The following is a 20,462-nucleotide window of genomic DNA, read 5'->3' on the forward strand; positions in this document are numbered from 1 at the left end:
CTTTGGTTCCTCCCCATAAAGTTCTTCTACCACCTCTCCACATCAAATTGGGATTGATGAAGCAATTCGTAAAATCACTTCCAAAAGATGGAGAATGCTTCAAATGCTTGGTCACCAAGTTTCCAGGCCTCTCAAAGGCAAAATTGAAGGAAGGTGTGTTAGTCGGACCAGACATTAGAAGGCTTATAGCTGATCAAGAGTTTATCAATACCATGACGCATCCTCAAAAAGAAGGGTGGATTGCATTTAAAGAGGTCGTAGAGAAATTTTTAGGCAATAACAAAGACCCTGACTACAAACAAATCATCGGACAAATGCTGAAAGGATTTCAAGCTTTAGGTTGCCTGATGAGTTTGAAAGTGCATTTTCTCCATTCCCACCTTGACAACTTTCCTGAAAATTTGGGAGCTGTGAGTGAAGAACAAGATGAACGATTCCACCAGGACATTAAAGAGATGGAAAGAAGATACCAGGGAAGATGGAGCATTACAATGATGGCAGACTACTGGATGCTTCAGAGAGACATTCCAGATGCTACTCACAAGCGTAAATGTACCAAGAGAAGCCTCTCCGGGAAGAAGAATCCATTTTAGTGTGTGTTAGTGAGCTCATTGCAGTAAAAAAATGATTTTCATGAAACATTTGTAATAAAAAATTAATTTTATGAGTCTATTTTCATTTATTTTGAGGTATTGTCTTATTTAACATAGTTACTTAAATTGTCAGAAAACGTGATATCCTATGACAAATCGGAGGTCATTTTCGGATTCAGCGCACTCAAAAACATTACGTGGAATAGCCAAAACAGCTCTCGAAAAAATTTTTTTTGCTGACCTGTGTAATTAATGGGAACATTTTCCAACATTCAGCATATGATTATGTCATATAATGGAAATATACAGCTTTCTCTGGAATGTGAATGTCTTCCATCTCACAGTATAGGTCTCAGTAACCCTGTCATGTTTTTCTCGTGTTCAGAAACCTGGCAAGTTAGATGATAAATGTTCTGTTATTTCCGAAGTGAAATTGGCAACACTTGTGCAAAAAGTTTTCTCATTCTTGTCGGTTCATTTCTTAAACTGAGAAGGAAACAACATAAAGTTATTCTTTAATGTTTTGATGTTTGGCCATACAATTAACAAGAACGTAGCTTCTAAGTATAGAGTATATAGATGTAGGAATATGGAGCCTCTAGACACAGAATGTAGTGCCGGGCGGCCTGGTGCACCTTAAGGATGGTCTAATAAGGGAATAATGAGCTGCATTTTCAGATTTGCAATTTACTGGGTAACTAATGCTACAACAGTGCCACCATCTGGACAGCGGTGTAACAGCACATTACAGAATGATGTTCCTGACCTAGTAGATAGTACGTATCCATACTGTGGGTTACAGCATTGCGCTGAATTTTGCATAGAATAGTAGCTGTGAAAACCTCATTCACACATATTGTACAATGAATTGTGGCAGACTTTCAACGAGAAATCTGCATTACAAACAGTGATAGTTCATCACATCTGAACACAGACTGCAAAGTTCCAGGAATTGTTAGAACTTCACAAAATAATACAACCGGTCAGGTTCTGATACACAGGCTGTTAAATTAGTGCCATGGCCCTTGAAATATTATGTAGGTTTTTCTTTGGAGAAAGGAATGGGTCGTCCCCCAGACCCATAATTTAAATAACATATTATTCTTTCCATGTACAAAGCATGTGCAATAATTCTACAGTGGGGGATCTACCAATACAAGAGGTATGCATTAAAGGGAAAATTACTCCTTTTTTTGCCATCTAATAAGAGAAATATGACCTAAAGGCATACATACTGATTGCAGGGGTGTGATGTGCCACTTGCTCAGTAGCTTGCTGTAGTTTCAATACAATCAGTGTTTTATTGGCAGGAGATTATCACTGCAGGGCTAGAAGTGCCATGCAAGCCAGTCAGGCTAATCTGTGTAACTCCGCCCCCAGCACTGATTGGCATAATTAGGAGTGTCAATGGAGTTATACACAGCTCAGCATTCTGACCACTGCTATATTTATAGTAGAGAAAAAGGGATCCTTTCAAAACTACACTAAGCAGTCCAGTATGTGTCACACCACAGGAATCAGGCTGTGTGCTCCTGCATAAAACTGCTCTCAGATTCCATAACAAAAGCTGGCTAACAGATTCCCTTTAAAGGTGTTGTACGGTCTAAGATGATAAGACTGGGTTATATAGATGCCATTGAGTTTACATGTCTTCATTATTATCACCGTCTTTATCATCAAAGATCAGCTTTACCAGTAAAGACAAGGCAACATGACTCATCCCTATCTGAGAACAGCAATAAAAAGTCACCCAAGGTACTTAAAGGGATTGTAGAGTCTAAAGTGATGTCTGCAATAATTCTGTGTCGCTCTATGTGACGGCAGACTTATGAATCCTCCCAATGCACACAATGTGCGCTGTGAGGATTCGCCAGTTTCTGAGCCGAAAACGGCGTTCACGTGGTCAAATGTGTGCGATATTCATATTCCTGTCCAGAACCCGACCAGTGGGTGCGGCCTCGCTCAATACAAGTGTATGGAATGGGTGTGTCCGACTAGTAGGTGCGAACTTTCTCATTAAACTCGTATTGAGCGAGGCCATGCCCACTAGTCGAGTTCTGGATGGGAATATGAATATCACACAAATATGGCCACATGACCTCCATTCGCAGCTCATAAAATAGCGAATCCTCGCAGCGCACTGTGTACACTGGGAGGATTCCTAAGTCTGTACTGCCATAGCGAGACTGCAGATTTATCATATTAGGCCAGACAATCCCTTTAAGTACCTTGGGTGACTTGCCGTTCTCAGATAGGGATGAGTTAGTTTGCCTAGTCTTTACTGGCAAATCAGATATTTGATGATAAAGAGGATGATACATGTAAACTCAATGGCATCTATGTTACTGTTATACACAAGCAATGATAATTACCAGGCATGACTTAATATATGCAAAAATATATCAAAAAGAAACATTAAGTCTCTTGGTCATATAATAACAAAAGCTTTTTATCATTTATTTTCTTTTCTAAGATGGAACGGGAAGAATGCACTATCTGTATAAAGGAGAATGCAGAGAAATCTGCCCGGAGGCGTATTATATAGAAGACAACAGATGTGCGCCGTGTCCTGAAAACTGTCAATCCTGCAGAGGCAGCAAGCAATGTGTCAAATGTCTGGAAGGTTACTCTTCTGTGGATGGAGTCTGCCAGGAGCTCGCATGTCCCGAAGGTTTGTAGAAGAGTTCGCTCCCTTATACTTTCTTCACTCTGTATTTCCAGCTCTCAGAAGATAAAACAGAACTGTTCCTCAGTGCTGGTCCCAAAACTGACACGACTATATGGCATGGTTTCTATGCCAGCCAACCTTGTATCCTGTACAGTTTCCATGTGGCCATAGGTTTCTGTATGGGTTATGTATTATTCCTTTACATCTACAGGCTATTAATCAACCAAAATAAAAATTGTGGATAAAAATGTTTGTGTTAAAAGTTACAAATTTACAGTATTAGTAGTAGAGTAGAACTAGAGGATTAAACTTGATAGACCTAGTTTTAAAGGGAATCTATCATGTAATCATGTATAAAACACTATCAACCTGCAGATATAGGGTTAATCTGCAGGTTAATAGCATTCTGAAGCTGCTTGTTGCCTGTAGTGAGGAAATTAACGTTAATAGTCTCAGCAACCTTGGTCTGTCAGTTATACTGTAAGGGTGGTCAGGCATGCTTTCAGTTACCAATCAGTTAGTTAGTTAGTTAGTTAGTGACAGTGACTGTAACCACACCCTGACATTGACTGACAGCTGGATCTGTACTGAGGCAGTGCTGAGCTGGCCGTCAGTCACTGCTGGAGGAATGGTTACAGCCGACTCTCACTATGTACTATGTACTACTAGGTCACAAACTGTGTTGGCGCCACCCCTATAACTGAAAGCCTGAGGCTGCAAAGTTATGAGGAGCAGAGTTCACTTCCTGTCAGTAGCAGGGTTCTCAATGTGGGCACGGGCAGCTTCAGAGTACTGTTAATTAGCAGATTAACCCCATATCTGCAGGTTAACAGCATTTTTGTATATGACAGGTTCCCTTTAAAGTATTTATAAAAACAACAAAAACTTGCAAAATAAAGTATCAGTCAGATATCTTGACATTATCCATATCTGTCCATGTGCCTTAGATAGTGGTTGGTGAACAGTCATTTGCCAACAGCCATCTCTCCCGTGTTAGAGTAAATCTGGCCTTACACATGAGACAGCCATCTCTCCCGTGTTAGAGTAAATCTGGCCGTACACATGCGACAGCCATCTCTCCCGTGTTAGAGTAAATCTGGCCATACACATGGGATAGCCATCTCTCCCGTGTTAGAGTAAATCTGGCCGTACACATGAGACAGCCATCTCTCCCATGTTAGAGTAAATCTGGCCGTACACATGAGACAGCCATCTCTCCCGTGTTAGAATAAATCTGGCCGTACACATGCGACAGCCATCTCTCCCGTGTTAGAATAAATCTGGCCATACACATGGGACAGCCATCTCTCCCGTGTTAGAATAAATCTGGCCGTACACATGCGACAGCCATCTCTCCCGTGTTAGAATAAATCTGGCCGTACACATGTGACAGCCATCTCTCCCGTGTTAGAATAAATCTGGCCGTACACATGCGACAGCCATCTCTCCTGTGTTAGAGTAAATCTGGCCGTACACATGGGATAGCCATCTCTCCCGTGTTAGAGTAAATCTGGCCTTACACATGAGATAGCCATCTCTCCCATGTTAGAGTAAATCTGGCCGTACACATGCGACAGCCATCTCTCCCGTGTTAGAATAAATCTGGCCATACACATGGGATATCCATCTCTCCCGTGTTAGAGTAAATCTGGCCTTACACATGAGACAGCCATATCTCCCGTGTTAGAGTAAATCTGGCCTTACACATGAGACAGCCATCTCTCCCGTGTTAGAGTAAATCTGGCCGTACACATGCGACAGCCATCTCTCCCGTGTTAGAGTAAATCTGGCCATACACATGGGATAGCCATCTCTCCCGTGTTAGAGTAAATCTGGCCATACACATGGGATAGCCATCTCTCCCGTGTTAGAGTAAATCTGGCCATACACATGAGACATCCATCTCTCCCGTGTTAGAGTAAATCTGGCCGTACACATGCGACAGCCATCTCTCCCGTGTTAGAGTAAATCTGGCCATACACATGGGATAGCCATCTCTCCCGTGTTAGAGTAAATCTGGCCGTACACATGAGACAGCCATCTCTCCCGTGTTAGAGTAAATCTGGCCGTACACATGAGACAGCCATCTCTCCCGTGTTAGAATAAATCTGGCCGTACACATGCGACAGCCATCTCTCCCGTGTTAGAATAAATCTGGCCATACACATGGGACAGCCATCTCTCCCGTGTTAGAATAAATCTGGCCGTACACATGCGACAGCCATCTCTCCCGTGTTAGAATAAATCTGGCCGTACACATGTGACAGCCATCTCTCCCGTGTTAGAGTAAATCTGGCCGTACACATGGGATAGCCATCTCTCCCGTGTTAGAGTAAATCTGGCCTTACACATGAGATAGCCATCTCTCCCATGTTAGAGTAAATCTGGCCGTACACATGCGACAGCCATCTCTCCCGTGTTAGAATAAATCTGGCCATACACATGGGATATCCATCTCTCCCGTGTTAGAGTAAATCTGGCCTTACACATGAGACAGCCATCTCTCCCGTGTTAGAGTAAATCTGGCCTTACACATGCGACAGCCATCTCTCCCGTGTTAGGGTATGTGCGCACGTTGCTTTTTACCTGCTTTTTACCTGCTTTTTTGCTGCTTTTTCTTCTGCGCTGTTTAATGCCAAAATGGATGTGTTCTTCTATTCAAGCAAAGTCTATGGGAATTTGGGTTTCTTGTTCACACTATGTTGTTCAAAATGCTGCCTTTTTGTGGCAGAACTTTGGTCAAAAACTCAGCTTTGCAGTGCAAAACCCAAATGGCAAAAACAATTGACATGTTGCTTCTTTGAAAAGCTGAGTTTTTGACCAAAGTTCTGCCTCAAAAAGGCAGCATTTTGAACAACATAGTGTGAACAAGAAACCCAAATTCCCATAGACTTTGCTTGAATAGAAGAACACATCCATTTTGGCATTAAACAGCGCAGAAGAAAAAGCAGCAAAAAAGCAGGTAAAAAGCAGGTAAAAAGCAACGTGCGCACATACCCTTAGAGTAAATCTGGCCATACACATGGGATAGCCATCTCTCCCGTGTTAGAGTAAATCTGGCCATACACATGGGATAGCCATCTCTCCCGTGTTAGAGTAAATCTGGCCATACACATGGGATAGCCATCTCTCCCTACTCCCCTATACACATAAGTACTCAACATGGCCAACCATTCATCTTTTTATAGTAGAAAGAGAAGAAAAAATCACTGCCCTACACCCTCTCTGAAGGCCATTTTCCCCTTAATAAAGGATTGGTCTTTGAAATTCCAACAGTATCTGTTGAGGGGAGAATCGGAAAGCCCCCATAAAAATCAGATGATATGTCTTGTTTGGTGGGTTCAGCCGAATTTAATCTAATGTGTATGTGGTCCTGAAAATGTTGGCGGATTTTTCCCAGGAGAACAAAAGGATCTGGTATTGAAAGTCAACATGTCTGATCCCGCTGTTTCCTGTTCTGCTGAAACTAGTAACACCCAATTATCAATTCATTCCTATATTTCCATGAAGAATTACAAAGGAATGGCGAAACACTAAATTATAAAAAAATATATTTCACTGTTTAGTATTTAGCATGAAAAGAAATCCATAAACAAAGATTATTCTCAATTTGAGAAGAAATTGTTATGAGAATATTTAGAAAAAATGTTGTAAGATAAATGTATAATAAATATTGCAAGATAAATCTAGAATAAATATTGTATATCTGGTTATCTCGTTGATTTTAAAGTATGAATTCCTTCAGAAACAATAATCTTCTATGTGATAGAGACGCATAAATTAAATTAAATGTATAGGGGACACACATTTATAACTTGCTACAAACTCCATTAACTCTTCAAGGGTGAAAGCCATAGGTTGTGTAAATGGTTAACGCTACAAACTGTTCTCTCAAGTAGACCTGATATTATCAAGCTCCTCCATCTCACAGTATATCCTGAACATTTTGCCTATATAGGAGAAGCTGAAGATCCAGACAGTGAAGAATGTGTGTCTTGTACAGATGGATGCAGGGAATGCTCCGCAGGTAGGTCCCTATAAGAAAGCAAGCAATATTATAGATTTAGCATTTGTTACATATAAGAGACAAATTGAAATGTAGATAAAATGCCAAAATTCAAAGGTAAATGAGGGACCGCTTTGAGTAAAAACTTCCTATTGATCCCTTCACCATGGACCCAGTTTTCACCTTCCATTTTTTTCAATTGTGACCAGTCACTTTACAAGGTTATAACTCTTGAAAGCTTCAATATATTCCAGTAATTCTGAGATTATTTTTTCGAGACATATTGTACTTCATGTTAGTTTGGTCGACATTGGCTGTATTTATAAAAATAATGAAAATTTGATCAAAATTTGAACATTTTGCAATTTTCAAACTTTTAATTTTTATATGCCCTTAAGCCAGAGAGTTATGTCACGCAAAATAATTACTAAATAACATTTCCCACATGTCTACTTTACATCAGCACCATTTTAAAGCACATTTTTTATGTTAGGCAGTTAGAAGGGATAAACTTTTATCAGCAACTTCTCATTTTGCAACAAAATTCACAAAAAACATTTTTATTTATTGACCACATCACATTTGAAGTGACTTTGAGAAGCCTAAGTGGATGAAAATTCCTCAAAGTGGCACCATTCTAAAAACTGCACCCCTCACACTGCTCAAGATCACATGCAAAAGAGTTTATTAACCCTTTAGGTGCTTCATAGGAGTTAAAGCAATATGAAAGAAAACATGAAAATGTTACTTTTTTCCACCAAAATATTGCTTTAGCCCCAAATTTTGACGTTTCACAGGGGTAACAGGAGAAAATGGACCATACAATTATTATACAAATTCTTTTGAGTATTCCGATATGCAATATCTGGAGGAAAATTAGTGTGTGGGCATATGGCAGGGCTCAGAAGGAAAAGAGTGCCATTTAACGTTAGGGACACAAAATTGTCTGGAATCTATAGCAGGTGTCATGTCGCTTTTACAGAGCCCCTTGATTTGTATAAACCCCCCAAAAGTAACCCTATTTTAGAAACTACACCCCACAAGGAATTTATCTAGAGGTGTGGAGACCACCTTGAGCCCAACATTTTTTAATGTTGAGCTGTGAAAATGAAAAAGTCATTTTTCCTTAGAAACATGTTGCTTTTGCCCCAAATTTTGCATTTCTACAAGGGTAGCCAGAGAAAATGGACTCTACAATATGTTGTGCAATTTCTGATAAGAACATCGATACCCGATATGTGGTGGAAAACTTTGAGGTACAGTGCAAAGCTTGAAATGGAAGGAGCACCATATTGGAGTGCAGATATTTATGGAATGGTTAGGGGGTTCCATGTCACATTGGCAAAGCCCCTGAGCTGCAAGAAAAGCAGAGCTCCCCATAAGTGACCCCACTTTACAAACTACGCCCATCAATGAATTCTAGGGGTGCAGTGACCATATTGACAGCACAAAGAAAAAATAAATATTTTTTTTATATTTAACACAAAAATCTAGTTTTAGCCCTAGATTTTACTTTTACTAATGACAACAAAATTTGTCAGGCAATATCTGCTGAATGTGGCAATACTTTCTGTGACTATACAGTACTGCTTAGCCATACGGTGAGACTTGTGACGGAAATAGCGCTATGTGACTCTTGGATCACACATTTTCCTAGAATAGTTTGCAGACTCCATATACAGAGCCCCTAAGCGCCGAAGAGCAGAATTCCAACCTCCCCACAGACCCCACATTGGAAATTACACCCATCATTTATCTTCAGGTGTAGTGACGATTTTGACTCCATGAATGTTTTCCAGAAACAATCAGCAATGGATGTTGTAGTGACCATATATTGTGCCAAGCTCATCTCATGCTTCTGGAGACATGAACCCAATAAATTAAGTGGGCTTCCTCACTACAGTAAAGTCAAACGAGTGGCTACTAAAGGTGAAGTGGGGCTGTTGGCCTGTGTTCCTGATGCTCCACCTGAGAATCCCTATCACACAGAGCCTTTGGCCAGCTCACAATAGTGCACCTTGCACACATTACCTGCTAGGGAGCTGCAGCGGTCACATACCCATAGTATATGACTCCTGGTGTCTTATCCAGAAGCTATTCTTACCTCCAATTCATGATACTTGCATTATTAATACTCATTAGTGAGCCATTTCATATGCCCCTTGGGGATCGACTTTAAGACTCCTTGAATACCTATGGATATAACAAATCTCTTTAAATAATCACCTACTACATTAATACGGACCCACAGAGGTTCTCCCCTGGCATATAAATAACAGTCCAGACCTTTGGTCCCATCTCCTCTACTCACAAGACGGACTAGGTCCTTTTTTCCACTTCGTCTTATAAACACTTACTAGAGGCCTTGACATTTGGTACCCACCTCTACAGCATTATTCTGGTATAGGAAATTCCGCATTTACCTGAGATGACTGGGTACTTTTTCTGAAAATTTATTCACAATTGACATAGTCCTTGAAGATAACCTTCGGGTTGAAACGTTGGACAATAAAAGAACATAGATCAATAAAAAAAAATTTTGAGCACCATATTGGACTCTTTTCATACTTTCCCTAGTGTGCCGGAGTATATATTTTGTTATTATATCTATTTTTCTCCAGAGCACCTACTTGACTTAAGTGGTTGAGCCAGGTCTATTCATCAATCCTTGCCAGAGGTGACTGGGCTCCAACCCAGACACCTGGTGTTAGACTGTGGCAGACCTGGACACAGGTCTGCACCTGAACTCCACTCCACTTCACTGCCAACACTGATCTGCCTGTTTTTCCTGCCTCAGGGCCTGTGAACTCCTCGGTGGGCGTGGCCAACCGCATGGCTCCGCCCTCTGGTGTGAACATCAAACCCGGAGGGAAGTGACAAGGGTTTTGTAGGTTGGCTGCTATCAACTTATTAGGGGCTGGTGTTTGTGCAGGGGGTCTACCTGTGACTACCTGGCTAATCCAGGGAGTCACAAATCCACAACGAGCTCCCCTGGTACCAGACCCCGGAATATCTTACTACCCTGCCTTCAGACCTCCCCATGAGTAAGTGACTAGTGTCATACATTTTACATAAAATTTTGGAACACATTTATACTGCGCTGTACGCTGAGCACTTTCATTGCAATTTCTATCTAAATCTCCGAATGATGTGATTCAAATGACACCTCAGACAGATGCTTTCATTATAATGAGGCAGTCTCTGTCTGGCCTCTGTTCAATGGTGTTTGTCTTTTCAGAAGTGCACAAATCTGCGGTAAACTGCACTTAAAAAGATGGACACTGCCGGATCATAGGCCAGAGGGAATTCAAAATAACTCCATCTGACTAATTATAGGGAATGTCCTTCTTAGGACATTGTCTGAATAATGTATTTTAAAGATTTACATGGAATACGAGGTGTAAGAACTCAGTGTAGAGCACAGGATAAATGTGAGTCGAGCCTTACTGCGATCTTTGGGAGAAAAAAAATGAAATCATCAGCAGTTTCCACTGTTTATTGTGCGGGGTAAGTGGTAAATGGCTTTATGTTTTGAGTCAGTTTGATTACAGCGATACTAGATTTATATCTTTTTTTTATATTTGGTTGCTATCGCCCACTAAAAAAGCTTTTATTACAAAGAAAAATTTTTACATCGCCATATTTTGAGAACTATCATTTTTTTTATATTTCTGCAGACAGAGTCATGTGAAGGATTGTTTTTTGCGGGATCAGTTGACATTTTTATCGGTACCATTTTCGGGCACATAACTTGTTCTGATCAGTTTCTATTCCGATTTTTGCAAGGCAAGATGAACAGCAATTCAGGAATTTTTTTTAGTTTCATTTTTTTTCACCGTTCACTATGTGGTAAAGTTGATACAACAATTTTATTCTTTGGGTCAGTCCGATTACAGCGATACCGCATTTATATTTTTTTATCTTTTGCCGCTTTTAGACCCCAAAAAACAATTTTATAGAAAAAAAAGCTTTGTTTTTTGCCACGTTTTTTACTTCTTGTTTTTACAGTGTTAATTGAAGGGCTTAAATAGTGTAACAATTTTATAAATCATGTTGTTCTGTAAGAGCTAAATTATGTGTACTTTATTTCTTTATTTTTTTCATAAATATATTTATTTATTGGTATAATATTTTTTAGCCGCCAAATCTGATGACAGGTTCCCTTTAATCTACTCCATTAGGTTGAATTCATATTCAGTCCAAGTGATCAAGTGCTCTTGAAGTAAAGTGTTGTGCTGAAAATTAAAAACTTAAATATTAAAAAAGCATGGGGTCCCCCCAGTTTTGATAACCAGCCAAGGTAAAGCAGACAGCTAGGAGCTGATATTATCAGGTCGAAAAGGTCCATAGTTATTGGGCACTTCCCAACCTAAAAATATCAGCCTGCAGTCGCCCCAGAATTGACGCATCAGATTAATTTTGGTGCTTCGATCCAGCTCTTCCCGATTGCCCTGATGTGGTGGCAATCGGGTAATATTTTTAGAGAGTGATGCCAGCTAAGAATTGTCAGCTGACATCAAGCCCAGGGGTTAGTAATGGAGAGGGGCTTATCAGACATCCTCATCACTAATCCAGTAAGTGTAAAGTTAAAAAACCAGACACACACACACACACAAACACACAGGAAAAAAGAGTTTACTTGAATAAAGACTCACCCCACTATCCCTCATTCACCATTTTTTTTTAATTAAAGGGAAGGTGTCGTCCAGAAAAAAAAATTAATAACTGAAAAATGTAAAGTATTAATGTTTTAATGTTTTGTTTAGATATTAATATTTGTTTTTAATTGAGCAAAATATAAAAAAATTAAAACGTTTGATATTTTCCACTCTTAAACACTAGGGGGAGCAGCTGCTGAAATCCTACAGAAATCCTACTGTAGAAATAGCCTGGATTACAGCTGTAGTAAAGTGGGAAGAATCTGCTTTCCTGTGTGTGATGTCACAGCTCCCCCTCCCAATCTGGGTGTTTCCAAAGGATAACAGAGAATGAAATTTAGGATCACAGTGTGGAGCCATTTTGCTGGTGACCAGAAATGTCTAAAGTGTCACCAAGGACAGCTGGAGTACCACACAGGACAGGATTAGATACACAGCTCAGCAGACGGTACCACACAGGACAGGATTAGATACACAGCTCAGCAGATGGTATCACACAGGACAGAATTAGATACACAGCTCAGCAGACGGTACCACACAGGACAGGATTAGATACACAGCTCAGCAGATGGTATCACACAGGACAGGAATAGATACACAGCTCAGCAGACGGTACCACACAGAACAGAATTAGACACACAGCTCATCAGACAGTATCACACAGGACAGGATTAGATACACAGCTCAGCAGACGGTATCATACAGGACAGAATTAGATGCACAGCTCAGCAGACAGCATCACACGGGATAGGATTAGATACACAGCTCAGAAGACAGTATCACACAAGACAGGATTAGATACACAGCTCAGCAGACGGTACCACACAGGACAGGATTAGATACACAGCTCAGCAGACAGTATCACACAGGACAGGATTATATACACAGCTCAGCAGACAGTATCACACAGGATAGGATTAGATACACAGCTCAGCAGACAGTATCACACAGGATAGGATTAGATACACAGCTCAGCAGATGGTACCACACAGGACAGGATTAGATACCAAGCTCTGGAAACAGTATCACACACAGGATAGGATTAGATACAGCTCAGCAGGCAGTATCACATTAGGAGAGGATTAGATACACAACTCAGCAGACGGTATCACACAGGACAGAATTAGATGCACAGCTCAGCAGACAGCATCACACAGGATAGGATTAGATCCACAGCTCAGAAGACAGTATCACACAGGACAGGATTATATACACAGCTCAGCAGACAGTATCACACAGGATAGGATTAGATACACAGCTCAGCAGACAGTATCACACAGGATAGGATTAGATACACAGCTCAGCAGACAGTATAACACAGGATAGGAAAAGATACACAGCTCAGCAGACGGTACCACACAGGACAGGATTAGATACCAAGCTCTGGAAACATTATCACACACAGGATAGGATTAGATACAGCTCAGCAGGCAGTATCACACAGGAGAGGATTAGATACCCAGCTCTGGAGACAGTATCACACACAGGATAGGATTAGATACAGCCCAGCAGGCAGTATGACACAGGAGAGGATTAGATACACGGCACGGGGGGTGTCATTGGAGACAGTAGCAGCGGCAGTGGGGGAGGGGCGCTGGTAATCACACAGTGCTCTGCATGCACACCCACAGCGGCTGCAGCAAGGAGAGTGGAGGGGGTGTCATTGGAGCATTGGAGACGGTAACAGCGGTGGTGGGGGGAGGGGTGCCAGTAATCACATGCTCTGCATGCACATGCACACAAACACACACAGCTCTGCTGCATGCACGCCAGCAGCGGTGGTGGAGGGGAAGAGCGGGGCTGGGTAGAGTGGGGGCAGGGGGTGTCAATGGAGATGGTAACGGCAAGGTGAGGGGAGGGGAGGGGAGGCGTCCCGGCGCCCCGTACTCACACATCCCGGCGGTTGACAGGGGTAAGGTGGAGCAAACAGCATTGCTGTGAGCTCCACAATGATGGCGCTGATCTCCCTCTGCTGTGATCTGGACAGCCCAGGGGGCGCGTCCAGGTCATAGCAGATGCCTTCTCTAATGTTACTAAATGGGGTCGGAGCCCGACTATCAGAGTCTATGCCCAGAGGGCTGCCATAAAGGAGGTGAGTAACTGTCGTTAACAACACCAAATCCAAGATGGCAGCCCCAAGTGCCTTCAGTAAAATTAGAATTAAATAAAAACTAAATAAGCAGTGATTTTAATTTTGTATTAAAAATACTTAATTTAATAATCACTATTATTAATACAAAAATAAAAAACCGCGACACCCTTCCTTTAAAAACAAACAAGCATGAACATCCAATGTAATCCATCGTGTAGTGGTCCTACGACATCCCTACTCCAACCTGTGGAGTCTCGTTCAGTGAGTGAGGTTCCATAGGTCATAGCTGCTGTCACTCCAGAGGTTTGCTTTTTTGTTAATTTTAAAATTTAAAAGTTGAAATTACTATTGTTTTTTTTTTGCCTAAAATAAATGAAAGGTGTCACCTTTAACTTTATGCCTTTTAGAGATCATTTCATCTTCAACTTTATTAACTGTTCACAATAACAGTAATTTTGACCAGGGGTGCCCAATCTTTCACGTGCCACTGTAGCCTGACATTGTGGAGTCAGTACGGATGCTCCTTTTGACAAGGAGAATCTTAACACCCAGTTGTTAATTTAATCTTTAATTTCCAGGAAAAATAACAAATGGCAAAAATAGAGGACTAATAAAAAATACTTCAGAATAGTTGCGTCCTGTGAAATAAAAGTATTTACTAAAAGAGAGACATCAGGAGAGCTGATAGATTGTTGTTAAATTCAGCAGGGGTGAGGAATGATGGACTTGAGCTCTTTAACATATTATAGCACAAATAGCTCCTAAAACTTATATACAGAATAATCCTGCAACGAGATATATATATATATATATATATATACTAGAAGGTGGCCCGATTCTAACGTATCGGGTAGTCTAGAATGTGTATGTAGGTTAGCAGATTGAATAATAAGGTAATGAATGGACTGGATGGGTTAGGTTTAATTTAGTATTCTTATAATTGTTTATTGGTTTTAAAATGACAACCAACAGAAGGAACAGTTTTAATAGAAGAGTCTAATGTTTAACGATGTCCATGGCTTGTAATGAAAGAAAGCCATGAACAGTATAAAGTTAAGTAAAAATATGCTGATGCTGTGATGTGGCCCAATGCTGGTATGTGCCCCCATCGTGGTGCAGCCACCATCCTAACATTTGCCCCCATCCTGCGGGGTAAGGGCGCTTTCACACTTGTGTTCAGCGCAATCCGCCGCTATGGAGAATAGCGCAGTCCGTTAACGCACTGCGCTGTTCTCCATAGACTTGTATTTATGACGCACTGTAATGCAAGTTTCTGCATTGCATCCGCTGGATGACGCTGAGTCGTTATTTTGACGCAGCGTTGGGCGGATGGAACGCTACATGTAGCATTTTTTGGGCCGTTAAAATAATGCACCTTGACAGATTCCAGCAGCCGCCCGGAATTGCCGCATTCCATTAGATGCGACAGTCCCGGGACTCTACCCGGCTCATCCCGAATTGCCCTGGTGCGGTGGCAATCGAGGTAATAAGGAGTTAATGGCAGCAGCCCATAGCTGCCACTAAGTCGTAGGTTAATCATGGCAGGCATCTCCCTGAGATACCTTCCATGATTAACCTGTAAGTTAACGAAAATAAACACATATACCCGAAAAAATCCTTTATTTGGAATAAAAGACAAAAAAAACCCTCTTTCACCACTTTATTAAACCCCCAAATACCCCTCCAGGTCCGACGTAACTCACAGAGGTCCCACAACGCTTTCAGCTCTGCTACATGAAGCTGACAGGAGCAGCCGTAGAACACGACCGCTCTCTATGAGCTCCACGCAGCAAGTGAAGTGAGTCGAGCGATCAGCTGTGCCCTCATTCAGGTGACCTGCGAACACAGCTCTCAGGTGGAGGACTCCAGCTGTGGCCGCGGATCACCTGAGTGATGGCACAGCTGATCGCGCGGCTCACTGCAGTCACTCAGGGGATTTGCATTCACCTCTTTCTCTCCTCCCGACCACAAATCTCCTTTTCCCGGCAAATCATTAAAAAAACAAAAAAAAAATGCAAAACGTTCTTTTACAGGAATCCGTTACTTTATTAGCACACTATTTGGAACGCATCCATCACATGCATCACACAACGCACTGTGACGGATGCCTCACAACGCAAGTGTCAAAGCAGCCTAATGTGTGCGGGGGCGGAGTGCGGGGTGGGTGGAACTGAGCGGGGCCATGGCGCTGAGGATGTCAATGCCGGGGACTGCATGGCTGGGGACAGGTGACTATCCAGGTGTGTGTGTGTGTGTGTGTTCATTCAGTGTATACACGCGGAGTGCGAAGTGCGGTGGGGGCGGAGCCAAGCAGGGTAATGTGTGCGGGGGGGTGGAGCCGAGCGGGGCCATGGCGCTGAGGACGTCATTGCCGGGGACTGCATGGCTAGGGACAGGTGACTATCCAGGTGTGTATATGTGTGTGTGTTCAGTGTATACATGTGGAGGGTGGAGGGCGAAGGGCGGGTGGAGCCGAGTGGGGTAATGTGTGCGGGGGGCGGAGGCGAGTGGTGGGTGTGTGTCGGCTGGGTTCCCGGTGTGGGCTTCCGCGGGTGCATCACTCACCGGGGAGGCGGGGCTCCGTGTGGGTGCTGGGAAAAGTGTGGGGCATCGTCCTATCGGCCCGTAGTTCGGGCTGTTCAGTTAGCTGAGCCGTTGATCGCAGGCTCTTTAGTGCGCACGGTGTGGCGACGGTTGTCACTGTAATGGCGGCATTTTGGAGCAAGATAGACAGACAGAATAAGGCAATTATATATATAGATACTAGATGGTGGCCCAAATTCTGGTGGCTCAGTGGTTAGCACTGCAGCCTTGCAGCGCAGGGGTCCTGGGTTCGAATCCCACCAAGGACAACATCTGCAAGGAGTTTGTATGTTCTCCCGGTGTTTGCGTGGGTTTCCTCCGGGTACTCCGGTTTCCTCCCACACTTAAAAGATATACAGATAGGGAGTTTAGATTGTGAGCCCCAATGGGGACAGTGTTCCTGATGTATGTAAAGCGCTGCGGAATATGTTAGCGCTATATAAAAATAAAGATTTGATTTGATTTTTTGATTCTAGCGCATCGGGTATTCTAGATACGCAGGGCTGGCATCAGCACCCACCGCCGCCCACACACATTGTTCCATCACGCCGCAATCATTATTTTCCCCCTGCATTTGTTAATTTTCCCCTCTCCCCTCCATTTGCTTTCTAACACAGGTTCTGTGACAGTCTGTGCCACGTTGCTAAGGCCGCAGTCGGGTATTTAAGGGGCCTACCCACACCACTCCCTCAGCAACAGCCACATCCAATCCAGAGGCAGCTGAGCAGAGAGGTGGGCGGGACATGCCAAGGAGGAAAGAGGAAGCAGCCGCATCTCCCAGCCTGCAGGGCTAGCGTTGATTGGTCGCGGGCGGCTGGCGCGACCAATCAGTCACACGGGATTTCCATTACAGACAGACAAAATTAGACAATTATATACTGTATATAAATATGAATGCACTTTTGGGCATGTGGCTTACATGCAGTATATCATTTGCAGTGCGGGTGCATGTGGTGGGCTCAGGACTTGAGCCTGCAGCATGCTCGGCAAATGTGAGTGTCGCGGGCGCGGGCACAGACCACGCAGGGGGGCTACTCCAGTTTTCTGGGAGTACGCGTCACGGGTAAGGACTTGCTTCTGCGCATGTGCTGGGCTATAAATGGAGCTGATTCCCGGACGCTGAGCACGGCATTTTTGAATCTTGGTCGATGTGTACCACCCTGAGAGGGGCCCGGCCGCTCCGCTGCTCAGGCCGAGGCGCTCGAGGTCCGGGCTCGGGTTGTCGGTGGCACGAGCGCCTCCGGACCGGGGGCCCTTGTCGCTCTGTTAAGGGGAGGCAGTGGGGTGGTGGTGTGGGACAAGGTTCGCAGCCGGGGGGGGCCGCGTTGTCGTCGGACGGGTCGTGACACCACCCACGGGTCTTTGTGATGGGATGCACCACCGCTGCGGCTGGAGTGAAGGGGGGTCGTCCGGGATCGGTGTTGTGGCCGCAGCCTAGATGTTAGCCCCTCCGTGAGTAGGGACGATGTGTCCCGGGGCCCAGTGGGGAACTGGCGACGGTGTTATTGTCGGGGTGCAGGGTGCCGTGCTGCGGTGCAGTGTCGTGCCCGGATGGCACTGGTGTACTCACGATTAATTCACACTCAGAGTCACTGGTAAACCAAAGTTCGGGTCTGGTCAGGTCCCGCAGCCGGCTGCTTGTGTCCCTTGTGAGGCTGATGGTGGCCCCTTTCCCTTGCACTTCTTGTTTGACTGTTGGCTCCCCTGCCTGGACAGAGGTAGTCCGCTCCCCGGCGTTTAGCTGCCGGAGGAGCCCTCGGTTGCCTGCAGGCGCTGGCCCGTCGGATGTTTGGCCCTTGGCTGTGGCTCTCACCCGGTATCGGTGGGCTTTTGCCTTCTTTCGGGACTTTGGGTGAGGATGAACCTGTGAGGTCCAGACTGCAATCAGTTAATTTGCCTAAACTCAGTGGCTTCTTAGCTAGGACGGGGTCTGAGTACCCGGTTTCTGGTGTTCCGGTCAACGGTTGACTCCCCGGTTCAGGGCCGGTGGGCTCCGACCCTGGCCCGGTCCCTATGGTTCCACCAGTTGCTGTACCGGTACTCCTGCAGGCAGCCACCACCGTCTGCCTGCCTGACGTTACGGGGATACCAGGCTCCAACCCGGGTCCCTGACAGCTCTGCTCCTCTACCCCTCCTGTCACTGTCACTGTACAACTTCATCTCTTTGTATTTCCTACCTCAGGACAGTAGTCTCCTCGGTGGGCGTGTCTTTCCGCCTGACTCCGCCCACCTGGTGTGCCCTACTGGCCCTGAGGGAGGCATCAGGTCTCCCTTTCGGGTGACAGGTGTATCCTCACAAGGGATGGGGGTGTGCGTGTAATGTAGTAGGTGTTGTTACTAGTGATGAGCGAGTACTAAAAAGCTCGGGTGCTCGAAGCTCGGGCCGAGCCTCCCAAGATACTCGTGTACTCGGCCCGAGCAACGAGCCCAATGTTATCCTATGGGAGACCCGAGTATTTTTGTGAAATGACCCCCCGGCAGCATGGAGAAACCCTAAAAATGTCACAAAAGTCTCAGAAGAGTGCTCAAATGACATGGCAACAGCATGGGGAAGACCCCTTGAAGCATTTATCACTGAAAAGTCACAGCTGTGAACAATTTTGTCCGCGTTTTACGCCATTTTTACGGACTCACCAGAAAACCTTCCAAAATGACCCCAAAATGATTTTAAGGGCACATACCCAATAGTGAGATAGAGCTGGTGTATGTTACTTTTTGAGATTAATACATGAAAGATTTTACGTGAAAACATTGTGTGGCACTCCGATGTCCCTGAGAAGAGACGTACATGAAGGCCTCTTGAGTCTAATGTGCCCATTTTGAGGAAGTGAGTCTTTGTAGTATTTTCCTTTGCCAGGGCAGTCCAAAATTGTGAGGTTCACCAATGCCCCTGCATACAGACGTGCATGAGGGCCTGTAAACATTAAGTGTCCATTGTCAGGAAGTGGGTGTATTATAGTATAGCCCTTAGGCAGGGCAGCCAAAAATTGGGAGGCTCCACATTGTCCCTGGGTAGAGACGTGCATGAGGGCCTCAAAACATTAAGTGTCCATTGTCAGGAAGTGGGTGTATTATAGTATAGCCCTTAGGCAGGGCAGCCAAAAATTGGGAGGCTCCACATTGTCCCTGGATAGAGACGTGCATGATGGCCTGTAAACCTGAAGTGCCCATTGTAAGGAAGTGGGTCTATTGTAGTATAGCCCTTAGGCAGGGCAGCCAAAAATTGGGAGGCTCCACGTTGTCCCTGGGTAGAGACGTGCATGAGGGCCTCAAAACATTAAGTGTCCATTGTCAGGAAGTGGGTGTATTATAGTATAGCCCTGAGGCAGGGCAGCCAAAAATTGGGAGGCTCCACGTTGTCCCTGGGTAGAGACGTGCATGAGGGCCTCAAAACATTAAGTGTCCATTGTCAGGAAGTGGGTGTATTATAGTATAGCCCTTAGGCAGGGCAGCCAAAAATTGGGAGGCTCCACGTTGTCCCTGGGTAGAGACGTGCATGAGGGCCTCAAAACATTAAGTGTCCATTGTCAGGAAGTGGGTGTATTATAGTATAGCCCTTAGGCAGGGCAGCCAAAAATTGGGAGGCTCCACGTTGTCCCTGGGTAGAGACGTGCATGAGGGCCTCAAAACATTAAGTGTCCATTGTCAGGAAGTGGGTGTATTATAGTATAGCCCTTAGGCAGGGCAGCCAAAAATTGGGAGGCTCCACGTTGTCCCTGGGTAGAGACGTGCATGAGGGCCTCAAAACATTAAGTGTCCATTGTCAGGAAGTGGGTGTATTATAGTATAGCCCTTAGGCAGGGCAGCCAAAAATTGGGAGGCTCCACGTTGTCCCTGGGTAGAGACGTGCATGAGGGCCTCA

The 20,462-nt window shown here is 44.3% G+C and overlaps 1 protein-coding gene across 1 annotated transcript in view; it reads left to right on the forward strand.

Annotated features, from left to right (window-relative positions):
- PCSK5 (proprotein convertase subtilisin/kexin type 5) overlaps positions 1-20,462 on the forward strand; it is an 883,213-nt gene that overhangs the window by 652,662 nt on the left and 210,089 nt on the right. Inside the window, exons 23-24 of the mRNA XM_075318085.1 lie at positions 3,067-3,264; positions 7,220-7,288. Coding sequence (XP_075174200.1) covers positions 3,067-3,264; positions 7,220-7,288 — 267 coding nt within the window. The remainder of the gene's footprint in view (positions 1-3,066; positions 3,265-7,219; positions 7,289-20,462) is intronic.

This window comes from Anomaloglossus baeobatrachus, chromosome 1, assembly GCF_048569485.1.
Source record: "Anomaloglossus baeobatrachus isolate aAnoBae1 chromosome 1, aAnoBae1.hap1, whole genome shotgun sequence".
Lineage (NCBI taxonomy): Eukaryota > Metazoa > Chordata > Amphibia > Anura > Aromobatidae > Anomaloglossus > Anomaloglossus baeobatrachus.